This window comes from Scyliorhinus torazame, chromosome 22, assembly GCF_047496885.1.
Source record: "Scyliorhinus torazame isolate Kashiwa2021f chromosome 22, sScyTor2.1, whole genome shotgun sequence".
NCBI lineage: Eukaryota > Metazoa > Chordata > Chondrichthyes > Carcharhiniformes > Scyliorhinidae > Scyliorhinus > Scyliorhinus torazame.
Window position 1 is genome coordinate 81,615,528 of NC_092728.1, and position 13,287 is coordinate 81,628,814.

At 40.8% G+C, this 13,287-nt stretch overlaps 2 protein-coding genes across 3 annotated transcripts in view; one reads left to right on the forward strand and one right to left on the reverse strand.

The window, feature by feature from the left end:
- Positions 1–7,083, reverse strand: part of LOC140399163 (nuclear receptor subfamily 6 group A member 1) — a 684,364-nt gene extending 677,281 nt beyond the window's left edge. Inside the window, exon 1 of one of the 2 annotated variants that reach the window (XM_072488435.1) lies at positions 6,853–7,083. In XM_072488435.1, coding sequence (XP_072344536.1) covers positions 6,853–6,919 — 67 coding nt within the window. In that variant the 5' untranslated portion in view covers positions 6,920–7,083. The remainder of the gene's footprint in view (positions 1–6,852) is intronic. The other variant, XM_072488433.1, reaches the window with a different exon arrangement.
- The window catches only part of LOC140399164 (uncharacterized), a 244,819-nt gene extending 231,743 nt beyond the window's left edge, over positions 1–13,076 (forward strand). Inside the window, exon 4 of the mRNA XM_072488440.1 lies at positions 12,105–13,076. Within this exon, the coding sequence (XP_072344541.1) occupies positions 12,105–12,173 (69 nt within the window). The 3' untranslated portion in view covers positions 12,174–13,076. The remainder of the gene's footprint in view (positions 1–12,104) is intronic.
- Positions 13,077–13,287: the final 211 nt, after the last annotated feature.

Consider the following 13,287-nt stretch of genomic DNA (forward strand, 5'->3'; position numbering starts at 1 on the left):
GCGGACAGCATTCCTCCTACCACCAAAGGCCAGTGCCTTTTGCTTAAAACTCTCAGCCAGCCTGTGCAAACTGCTGCTACCCATGCCATGATGGTGCAGTCCAAAGTCAGACCCTCAAGGTTCAGAGATGCTGGACGACGTTTTGCAATGCCACCTGCAATCTTTTCCACTAAAAGTTAGCAGCTTTCTACCATACAGACATGCTGCAACCACTGGGGTAGCAATGCAAAGGAGCACCCGAACAAGCAATAGCACTCACAAGACAGGTATTAATGGAATGAACAAGAGCAAATATTTCAGCTTTGTATGCACTGTCACAAGTGTTACTGGTTAAATTTGTTGGAGAATGTTTTTTTGGCAGTGTCTTTTATTTCAGAGGATGACTGACCAAAAGGATGACAAGAAATTCCAGACAGTGTTAATGTGGGATGGTTTTAGGAGAACCGGACACAGAGATGCTCACAGATTGGCCTGTCAGGAGCGATGTCATCCCGGATACCTCCCCCACTCCAAGCTTCTTGCTGAAGGTCTGGTAGCAAGGGCTATGCTTGCATGAGAGTTAAGTCGTGTAGCAGGCAGCAGCCTACCATAAATCTGGAAACACTCCCACAAGCAGTCCAAACAATAGATCTGTCAAAACGGGTATTCCCCAATCGAAACCCTGGCTCAACCAAAGGGTTCACTCCCTGTTGAAATTCCGGACAGAGGCGTTCAAGTCTGATAACCCTGACCTATATAAGAAATCCAGGTATGAAGTACGGAAAGCCATCAGGGTTGCAAAAAGACAATACCGCATCAAACTAGAGTCCCAGGCCAACGACACTAACCCATGACGACTATGGCAGGGCCTACACAAGATCACAGGCTACAAAGCAAGCCCAGGCGGATTATCTGGGGCTGGAGCATCCCTACCCGATGATCTGAACAAGTTCTCTGCCCGCTTTGAGCAGTCAGCCAATGCCACCCGCCCCAACAGCCCTGGACACACCCATACCCACTATTACAGACTCAGAGGTAAGAGCTGCCTTCTTGAAAGTGAATCCGCGGAAAGCAACGGGCCCCGACGGAGTCCCCGGGCGAGCACTCAGAGCCTGCGCAAGGTAGCCTGCCTCAACGACTACCGACCGGTGGCCCTGACGCCTGTTATCATGAAATGCTTCGAGTGGCTAGTCACGAGATGGATCACTGCCAGCCTCCCAGACGGTCTTGGACCCACTGCAGTTTGCCTATCACCGTAACCGGTCCACAGCAGATGCTATCTCCCTGGCTCTACAATCAACACTCTAACCCCTCGACAACAAGGACACCTATGTAAGACTGCTGTTCATCGACTACAGCTCCGCCTTTAACACCATTAAACCGACAAGACTAATAACCAAACTCTTGAAATCTTGGACATGACCCCTCCCTGTGCAGCTGGATCCTTGACTTCCTAACCAACAGACCACAATCTGTCAGGATAGGCAACAGCACCTCCTCCACATTAGTCCTCAACACCAGGGCCCCGCAAGATGTGTGCTCAGTCCTCTACAATACTCCCTATACACAGATGACCATATGGCAAGATTTAACTCCAACTCAATCTATAAGTTTGCGGATGATACGACTGTGGTGGGCCGTATCTCAAACAACGACGAATCAGACTACAGGAGGGAGATAAATCACTTGGTTGCATGGTGTACCGAAAACAACCTCTCTCCAAATGTCGGAAAGACCAAAGAACTGATCATCGACTTCAGGAAGCTAAGCACGACACACACTCCCATCTGCATCAATGGCTCCGAAGTGGAGGTGGTCGATAACTTTAAGTTCCTGGGGGTCACCATCACCAACAGTCTGTCCTGGTCCACTCATGTTGATGCAACAGTCAACAAAGCTCAACATCTCTACCTCCTATGGAAGCTAAAGAAATTTGGCATGTCTTCATCGACTCTCACAAACTTCTACAGATGTGCGATAGAGAGCATCCTATCCGGCTGCATCACAGCCAGGTATGGCAACTGCTCAGTCCAAGATCGCAAGAAACTGCAGAGTGTGGTGAACTCAGCCCAGCACATCACACAAGCTTACCACCCCATGCTGCCTCAGGAAGGCAGACAGCATTATCAGAGACCCCTCCCACCCAGGCATTGCTTTCTTCCAGACCCTTCCATCAGGCAGAAAGTACAGAAGTCTGAAGACCTGCACATCCAGACACAGGAACAGCTTCTTCACCACAGTTACAAGACTCCTCAACGATTCCCCCTCGGACTGATCTGTTCCCTGTAGGAACACCATTCCCTGTAAGAACATTATGAGCTCTTGCTCATGTATTTGCTTTGTTTGGCTCCTTGATCTGCACTGTAACAAATCACTGTTTGTCGATGTACCATTTGTCAATGTTCTCTGTTGATTATTCCCTTTGTCTATTATGTACATACTGTGTACGTTCCCTCGGCCGCAGAAAAATACTTTTCACTGTACTTTGGTACATGTGACAATAAATCAAATCAAATCAAATTATTTTAGAATATAATAATGGTTTGCTCTACAACATTTCTGGTGGTTTTGTAGGAAGCTTGACAATGCACTAAGCATTTCTGTGCCTGTCCATCAGTATTCTTTCTGCATGCACTAAAGTATTTAAAGAGTAAATCACCTCAGCCACTGCTCCAAACTGAGGTGGAAATAGGACGAGAAGCGCTCTCTGAATAACCTAGCAAGTACAGCCCTCTGTTAAGAGACCTTCTCCTCCTTCCTGTGCACAGCTTCCTCTCTCTGTTGCCAATACTGCATCTCCCCTGCTGCAGCCCAAAAGGAAGGACCAGAGCCCACAAGTGATAGAAGGCTTTCTGCCAACAGGCATTCAAACTCCATTGGAATTCTTGGAAAAGTCCATGGAGGTGAGAAAGAGAGAGCGACAGAGACAGCGAGATATGAATAACGTTAACACTTTCTACCAAAAAATGAGTACTGAGACTGAACATAGCAGATATATCAGAAACAATCCTAAATGTGTAACTTTTAGTATGAACAGATAAACTATTTAAAATGTAAACATTGGGTTCAAGTATGAATAATGTTTTTAAAAACAGTTATCATGAAGGCAACTAAATAGCTCGATACCAATTATAGTATGTATTGCAAAATGTCAAGAATGGAAGACCAGATGACTGACACTAACTTTCATAAGCATTTTATAACCAAAATTTCAATATTTGCAAATGGCAACTAAAAGGAATACATAAGAATCAACTTATCAATGCCAAACCTCTGAATGTTTTGATTTTGCTGCACTGGAAGAACATGAGAACTGATATTCGTGGTAAATTGATGAGGTTTTTTACTTTTAAAATATTATTGAAAATAGAAGCATGCAAAACAAAGAATAATTTAACCAAGTGCTATTTATGAAATACAAAAATCAGTGATTTTGATAACCCACAGTTGTCATATGGCCTGACAAATGGTGTCACTTATCGAACATAGAATAATCCATAATTAAGAGCAATTTTGTTAGAAAAACGGCTTCATACCCAAGTGACCAAGAAATTAAAAAAAGTGTACAGTCCAATTCTACAAAACAAATGTTGACTTGGACAAGCCCGCACATGAAATTTTTTTTTTTTAATTCACAAGAATTTTGGTGTTGGTTTCTTATTCCTAAAAGGAGGAGAATTAAATTTACTTCCAGGACACTACAAAAGACAAAACCACGAACTCTCATGTCAACAAATGTTAAGAAATTGCTCTGTGGTATAACAAAAAGGAACATACTTTAATGTAATGATCTACTTTAATGTAATGATCTATAATTAATGTAACACCTACATATTAAACATATAATAATGAATCTGAACAGATTGAAATTAGAATTAATTGTTACCTCCGAGCAAACAATTCTAGTAGAAATAGACCACCAGTAAAGTCTGTTATTACATGGTAGTTTATGCTGAGAATTGCATGGGCTAAACGGCTGGCTTGTAATGCAGAACAAGGCCAGCAGTGCGGGTTCAATTCCCGTACCGGCCTCCCCAAACAGGCGCCAGAATGTGGCGACTAGGGGTTTTCACAGTAACTTCATTGAAGCCTACTTGTGACAATAAGCGATTATTATATAAGATACTTCTGAATTGTGCAAAGGCTGTTCCAGCGAAACAAATGTCCTTGGCTGTGTTCTAACTTAGTTCCCCATCTATTTACAGATTCAACACTTTCCTAATTTATTTAAACTTAAATTGTTCTGTGTAGTAGATACCAAAAAGTTACATTACAACGCTCACTAATCCACATAACACAATTCCGAATATAAAAACCCAAAATGTAATCTGCCCACATGATTTAAAGAATCCACATCACATCTCATTTCCAGCTATTCAGTTCTGTGCACATTTTTCTTGATTATGTAGACAGCAACATTCCAACAGGCCAAGAGCATCTGCTAAATATGTAGCACTTCAAACTGAAAACACACACCTAGGCCTAGAATCTTAAGCATTCAGCTAGTTAGGTACCAAGAGCTGCCTATATTTCTCAATTTTGAACCCATTTATAAATGAATATTAAATTTTATCACATAACACCCTTCTTAGATACCATGCAAGAGCTAATTAATTCATGAAAAATACTCCAGGCAGTACAGGGTAGTTATAAAATGCATTGTATGTAACTTCATTCATTGCAAAATAACAGTCAAAAACAAAGCTATTGGCAATGCCTCCAGAATTACTTGCAAGAATAGCCTCTATCTCCATTTTAGCATTACTGTTTTGTTAACACTAGATTAGCAGATAAACCAGGCTTCCCCTCTCTACCCAACCCTTTTTGAACAAGATGTAGGAAGGTTAAAGGTCAGGTAATGACAAAACAGCCCAAGTGTGTTACTAAGAACAAGCAGTTAATAGATCATTACGCAATATTATACAATTTCAGGATCAAAATGATCACATCACAATTTGGTCTTTGCGGTTCTGGAATATTGAAATTTGTGTATTGTTTTAAAATTAATATTTCAGATATGCTCCCGAACATGATTTAAAATGCAAAGTGCTGTAACATTAATTCTGCAATGGAACTTCCTCCTCCAAATGGCGATGGCACAATCTGAAACAATTGACATTATGATATTCATAGTCCCAGAATAAACAGTAACTGATTTTTTTTTTAAATAAGAGCATACAAAATTCAAATTATACAAAGAAGACTTGGAGAGGTGAGCGACAATCCAACCTCCAAGACATGAGTGTACTTCCAAGTTTACATGGCCTGGAAGACAATTGTTACCTGGAGGAGTATTTCACAATACACAAAAGGCATTCTGGTAAATTTCTGCAAAATATTTTCTGCTGAATTTCAATATTTTCCTCCTTTACAAGAAAACTTTCAGTCATGCCTTGTTCAATTATGTATTTTGGAATGTAAAATGCAAAGACCACTATTACCTTCACTGTGAGGCAAGTTTTTTGCTTAATGTATTGGATGGCTGTCTTACTATTACTTAGTTTTCTTCAAATAGTTGTTTTGAGGCACTGTGATCATATGAAAGCCATGTTTAAGGAAGGATAATATTTATTTTCAAGCAAAATAGCTTCTGTATCACAATAAATGGGATACAATTAATTAATCCGCATATACTATACCAGAATCGGCTAAATCTGGTTCCTTTTCACCAACATTCGGTAATTCTATAGGAATTAAATTTATCAAAAACAAACATTGCCCATCCAAACAAAGAAACTGGAAAGCAATGCTTCAAGAAAAAAAAAAGTTATCAGGCCCAAATAGTGAAAATACGATTTTAAAGCAAACATATTTCAAACACAAGCAATGGTAGAGGAACAACAACATTTGCAAATTCAATTTCCCATCCGTATGCAAATGTGAGAATTCTACTCTAGATGGCTATTAATGCATTGACCAATGTCTTCAAAATAAGTGTGTACTTTCACTGCAACTTCAAATGAAAGTTTTTAATATTAAGAAAATGAATTTCAAATCATCAGAAAAAAACTGCATTGAGATTGCAAGAATATACAAAACACATAATTCTAAAAGTAAAATGAGGAATTGTAAATTAAGAGTTAAGCAAGTCAGCTGAAAAGACTTCACACTATCGATCCAATGTGGTCCTCTCGAAAATGCATGTTACTCCCTTCAAAAATCAACCTTTTAAAATCAGCCTATTAGCACCAAACCTTTCGGCACTTACACTAAAAAAAACTATTTAAAAATTCAAGCAGGTTACATTTCAAGCAAAACTTGAGAATTGCCTTAAATTTAATTTTGATTGATTCTGAAATTAATTTTAAATCTAGATGTCCTTAAGCAAATTGTATTTGAAAGCCATGACACCGGCTTACTTCGATGTATTTTAATTATATGATGCTATTTTGATTGATGATGTTTTCTATTCTTTTTATACGTCCTTTGTAATTCGGCGGTGTCCTTATTATGCCTTCTCCTAATTGCTTCAGGGTGCTCTCAAGTTCAAAAGTTCACGTTTTACGACCTTACAAAGACTCATCACTACAGAGAAACACATTTCTAATAAATGTCCCCAGCTGCATTTTTGTCTCAAAATTAAGCTTAAAACGGCGCAAACCCCCCCCCCCCCCCCCCCACACACAATCATTACTACCTCTTGGAAACAAAAGTGCATTTTTAGAAACGATGAGACCCTGCAAAAATCGGGACGGGGAATGGATAAACAATCAAATAGTTACCATTATTACTTTGAAAACAATGGTAAACAGCTGAATACAAACAAAATTGACAACGACCAACGTGCAACTGACCACCATTATGTACACTTCTTGCTTCGGCAGTAAAGAAATATAATTTCATTTTAAAAAATATATAACCTCGCTGACTTACTATTAATTGGTTTTATCCCGGTTTTTTCTTCGTATTCGTAGCCATTCGTTCTTTTTTCGATCTCCATGCTCTTGTTTTTTTTTTCTTTGCCCACACGGTAATCTCAGCACGCTTCGTCCATGGTGTTTACCTGTCAGGCGGTTAGCCCGACTCTCTCGCGCACATCGATAACGCTCGGCTGGAGTACAAGCCGCTCGCGTTGGCAACGGCTCGGCACCTCGCGCAAGCGCATCGCACCCCTGGCCTTCTGTTGCTGTCCCCCTCCTGCTCCCCTCCCCTCCTTCATGAAAGAGAGGACCCCCCCCCCCCCCCCCAGCAGGACAGAGGATGCGCGAACCGCGCGAAGCCCAAACCACTGGTCCCAGCATTCCACGCTTGACACAGGATTCCAATTGTTCTTTTCACAGCCCGACCTGACAATGGGCTGTATCCACCAGCCTCCAGCCCATGCCCCTTCGTGTTTTGATATTACCGTGTGAAGTGGAAATGAAGGACTATTTTGCTTTAGACTGTAACAGGAACGTTTACCCTCCTCATTCTGCTGATAAAGCACCATGAAATGTTCCCTCTCGTCTCCCCCCAAATAATCTGACCACACAAACCAAGCCCCTCTGTCCTAATCACCCAGCTGCGTGAAACAGTCCCTGCTGTTTTTAGAGAAATCCAAATGTAAATCAACATCGTTGGACTTGGAGTTTATGTTCAGAAGTTAGGAAATATGTTACAAGTGTATCATTAAAAGCTGTAGGGACACAACAGTGGAGGAACTGGCAAGCACAATCAAAGTAATCAATTATTGAGAAATCAAAATAATTATAATTTGTTGAGGCTAAGCTTGGTAGTTTACATATTTGGAGAAGTATTACTGCAGCTGTGTGTAAACTCTATTTGGCTATTAGTGCTATTTGTAAATAACAATAGTCAAATTATCCATCTGCTCAGTGGCAATGAAAATACACACATTTGCATCCTGGATTTAATACCTTTTATTGATTTTGGTTTGATTTTTATCACTCCACCATGTTTTCAACTTCCTCGGCCCTAAAGTGTGGAATTCTCTCCACTGTGCCTCAATTGGAAGCACACTCACTCTGAGTCAGAGGGTTGTGGGTTCAAGTCCCACTCCAGGACTTGAGAACAAAAACTTAGGCTGATAAAGCAGTGTATTACTGAAGGAGTGAGTGCTGCACTCAACAATGCCATTTTTCAGATGACACGTTAAACAAGGCCCCCCTCAAGTGTATTATGATCCTAGACCTTGCCTGTGGTGATATGCATATGCATAGCAATGTATATAGTTGGATATATGACCTCCGACCAGCTGGTGGGAACGGTGTTCCACCATGTGACTCCACAGATCAGCAGAAGAGGATAGTCGCATTAGAAATAGCTCCTGGAGAATTCACTTATTTGTTGCCGTTTGTATGATAGTTCATTAGTTATCTTACCACGCATTCATTTTGTTAATAAACTATCTTACTAGTCAAAGAACTAGATGTTCTGTGTGCATCTGTACTACAGCCACAACCCAGGACATAACAACCCCAACAGTGGCTGGGATACCGGATGAAACCCCAATATTCTAGTTTGTTTTGTAAAAATATGCAAAAAGAATACTTCGCTCCAGGAGTTACTGCACAAAGAAATAGGGATTTGATATTTTAAAACAAAACTTAATTATTAACACAATATTAAACTCTTTAACATCACACCCGAAAATAGCTTTCAGTTACCCCTTAAACAATATTATTTAATACAGTAAATACAATACCCTTAATTACTATTTCTGTTCCCAATTAAATAACAATAAAGGAACTAAACATACAGCTCTCAATCCATTTCAATCACACAGAATAATAGTTCATAGGTTCATAAGATATAGAAGCAGAATTAGGCCATTTGGCCAATTGAGTCTGCTCTGCCATTTGATCATGGCTGATCTCATCCTGGCCTTAACTCCACCATCCTGCCCATTCTCCATAACCCTTCAAACCATTACCAATTAAAAATCTGTCTAACTCCTCCTTAAATTTACTCACTGTCCCAGCATCCCCCACACTCTGGCATAGCGAATTCCACAGATTCACAACCCTTTGGAAGAAGTAGATTCTCCTCAATGCTGATTTAAATTTGCTACCTCTTATACTAAGACTATGACATCTCGTTCTAGAATGCCACACAATAGGAGGCATCCGCTCCACGTCTACTTTATCCATACTTTTTATCATCTTGTATACTTCAATTTAATCTTTCCTCATTCTTCTAAACTCTAGAGAGTATAGGCCTAAACTGTTTAATCTCTCTTCATACGACAAACCCTCATCTCTGGAATCAACCTAGTGAACCTCCACTGAACTGCCTCCAATGCCACAACATCTTTCCTCAAATAATTTGACCAAAACTGTGCAGAATACTCCAGGTGTGGTCTCACCAATGCTTTGTATGGTTGCAACACTTCCTTATCTTTATATTCTATTCCTTTTTTAAAATAAATTTAGAGTACCCAATTTTTTTTCCATATAAGGGGCAATTTAGCATAGCCAATGCACCTACCCTGCACATCTTTGGATTGTGGGGTTGGAACTCATACAGACGTAGGGAAAATGTGACAGTGACACAGGGCCGGGATCGAACCCAAGTCCTCGGCGCCGTGATGCAGCAGTGCTAACCATTGCGCCACCATGCCGCCTCTTTATACTCAATTCCTTTAGCTATAAATGTCAACATTCCATTTCTTTATTATCTGCTTTATCTGCATGCTAGTATTCTGCAACTCATGAACAAGGACCCCTAGATCCCTGGGCAATGGAGCACCCCAAACTGTCTCCCCACTTTGATAATAAGTTGCCTCCCCATTTTTCCAACCAAAATGCATGACCTCACACTTATCCACGTTAAACTCCACCTGACACATTTTGGCCCACTCTCCTAACCTATCTATATCCTTATTTCTTCATTGCAACTTACTGTCCCACCTATTTTTGTGTTGTCTGCAAATCTGGCTATAGAACCTTCTATCCCTGTATCCAAGTCGTTTATATAGACTGTAAATAGCTGGGGCCCATGGACCGAATCCTGTGGCACCCCAGAAAAAGACCCATTTATCCCAACTCTCTGTCTCCTGTCCATCAGACAGTTTTTTATCCAAGCTAATAAAGTATCCCTAATCCTATGTGAATTGACCTTCTGTGCGGCACCTTATCAAATGCCTTTTGGAAGCCCAGGTATACTACATCTACATGGTCCACATAATCCACATGGCTTGTTATATCTTTAAAGAATTGTAGCAAATTAGTCAAACGTGATTTGCCCTTCATTAAACCATGCTGACTCTGGTGGTTAGCGTTTTGACTTTCAAAATGTCCTGATCTTACTTCCTTGATATTGATTCAAACAATTTCCCAATAACAGTTGTTAAACTAAATGGTCTGTAATTTTCCACATTCTACCTTAAGTTAACATTTTTCCAATCCACTGGAACCTTTCCCTGTCCATGGAATTTTGAAATATTATAATCAATGGATCCATTATCTCTGCTGCCACTTCCTTTAGCACCCTAGGATGTAGATCATCAGGCCCGGGGGACTTGTCTGCCCTCAATTCCAATAGTTTGTTGAGCACCATTTCCCTCTTGATGTTGCTTGTTCTAAGTTCCTCTCTTTCTATTAACTCTGAACTGCCCATTCCTATAGGAATTGTAGCAGTAACCTCCACCATGAAAACTGAGGCAAAGTATTGATTTAGCATCTTTGCCATTTCTGTGCTCCCCACCATTAACTCTCCAGTTTCATCTTCCAAGGGACCAACACTCACTTTAGCGACTCTCTTCCCTTTTATGTATTTATAGAAGCTTTTGCTATCCTCTTTGATATTTTGCACTAGTTTTCTTTAATAATTTTCCTTTGCTCTTTTTATTACTTTTTTAGTATCCCTTTGTTTATGTTTGAAAGTTTCCAAATCTTCCAGCCTGCCACTGGCCTTTGCAATATGATATACCTTAGTTTAGCCATGGAAACGTTTTGCTTTCCAGAACAAATTTGGCTCCTGTTAGAACACCTGGAGATTTTGGCTGGATGTCTTCAAAAAGCTGTTTCAACTGTTTTGTTTCAGCTTCTCCCTTGTCCTCAGACAAGTCTGTACGGCTTCAAAAACTATTACACTTTTTTAACCATCCTACCGCAAGAGCAAAATACCTTACCCGTGGTCTAAATGGTAGTCAGATGACACTGCAACTCAAATGCTTTCCCAAAATATCTGAATACCTCAGCTGCACCCAGCAATCATCCCCCAAGCTGAAAACAAATTAACTCTCTAGGCTGAAAACACATTAACTCTCCAGGGATTTCCCCCAGTTAATCGACAGTGCACTAGTCCAGGCCTTCCACTCTGGTCGATTTCACCTCTGGCTCCTAAAAGCTTTCTGGTCTTGCAAAACAAGATTATTTTAAAAAACATAACTACTGCAGTCACACACACACACTCTAACCGCAGGCTTTTAGCCCTTAAATTGTCAAAGGTTTATAATGCAATATATCTAAAATCCTGCAGTCATCACAGATGAACATAAAAGATCCCTTTGCACTACTTTGAAAAAGCGCAGGAGAGTTAACCCTAGTGAGTTGACCAATCTTTATTCTCAATCAACATCACAAACTAAAATTATCTGATCATTATCACATTGCTATTTATAGGGGTTTACTTTGTCCAAATTAGCTGTTGCATTTCCTACATCACAACAGTTTTTCAAAAATATTTACTGGTTGTAACGCACTTTCAGAGGGCCAGTCATGAAAGATGCTATACAAATGCAAGTCTTTTTTTTCTTTCCTGTCTAACCTCTCCATCTCTATTTCTGTTTTTCTTTCTTTTGTAATGATTCCCTTATTTAAACCTGATTTCCCACGTGTATTCCCTTTTTGTTGTAATCTTGGGTGATATAATGTTTGCATCTGGATAATTACTGAAATCCACCCTCACCCCCCAGCCGATGTGCTATTTGGTCTGACCTCAGGACATCCCTGGTACCAGTGCTATTTGGTCTGGCCCAGTGATGACATATGTTGGTGGACTTGGCTGGCAGCCAATCGGCTATTTTGATTTCCCGGGACTTGACTAGCTCTGGATGATGATTGGTGCTGGTGTTCCAGAATGTTCTACCAAACTCAGACAGGATCCATTTTGTAGAGTGAAGTTCACTTTTGATTAAGAGGCTTGGAGAGCCATAGTTCTCATTTCTCTCTTTCTCTCTGCAGCCAGTTAAACCTGCAGGAGGATCCAGACCAGCACCAGGCAGGTTGGGTTATTTGAAAACCTTCTTTTAAAATCTGATAATTGGAAAACTCTAATCATACTTCAGAGAGGCTGATAACTGTGGCTCCTGACTGAATGCACATATAAGAAGATCCAATCAACTGATGGTTTTCAACACTCCGCATCCTGAGAAGATAGCCGACTACAAAGACTTTGACATCAGCAATAAGAACACATCTCTTTAACTTCAATATTTTAATCCTCTATCCTTTTACTCCTTTCCCTTCCTCTGTGTGCATCTGTCTTGTATGTGTTTGGGTAGAGGGTGGGACAGTCAAAGGGGAAAGTAGATTAGCAGGCCGTAATCCTAGTTTAATTATTGTATGGGCAGCACGGTAGCACAAGTGGATAGCACTGTGGCTTCACAGCGGCAGGGTCCCAGGTTCGGTTTCCGCTGGGTCACTGTCTGTGCGGAGTCTGCATGTTCTCCCCGTGTCTGCGTGGGTTTCCTCTGGGTGTTCCGGTTTCCTCCCACAGTCCAAAGAGGTGCAGGTTAGGTGGATTGGTCATGATAAATTGCCCTTAGTGACCAAAAAGGTTAGGAGTTTATTGGGTAACGGGGATAGGGTGGAAGTGAGGGCTTAAGTTGGTCGGTGCAGACTCGATGGGCCGAATGGCCTCCTTCTGCACTGTATGTTCTATGTTCAATGTTTTAACTCTTTTTTTGCTATAAATATTTTAAAGTGTCCAATTCTTTTTTCCAATTTAGCATGGCCAATCCACCTACCCTGCACATCTTTGGGTTGTGGGGGTGAGACCCATGCAGATATAGGAAGAATGTACAAACTCCACGCGGACAGTGACCCAGGTTGGGATTGAACTCGGTCCTTGGTGCCATGAGGCAGCAGTGCTAACCACTCCGCCACTATGCCGCCCTGTTATAAATAAACAGTTATTGTGATTTTACTTACAAATCTGGTGCCTGTAAGTCATTGGAGCAGTCTGGAGCCAAAGGTCTTGAAACCTTTATAAGAATTATTGGTTATGACTCTGGGTCAAGTGTGTCTGGAAATGACCATGCCCTAGCCCAGGGTATCGTAAGAGTCTTCTTAAAGTCTAGCTCTTTCACCGGTCCTCATATCAAAGTTAGTTTGACATCATTCCTGGGATCTTTATCTCCATTAT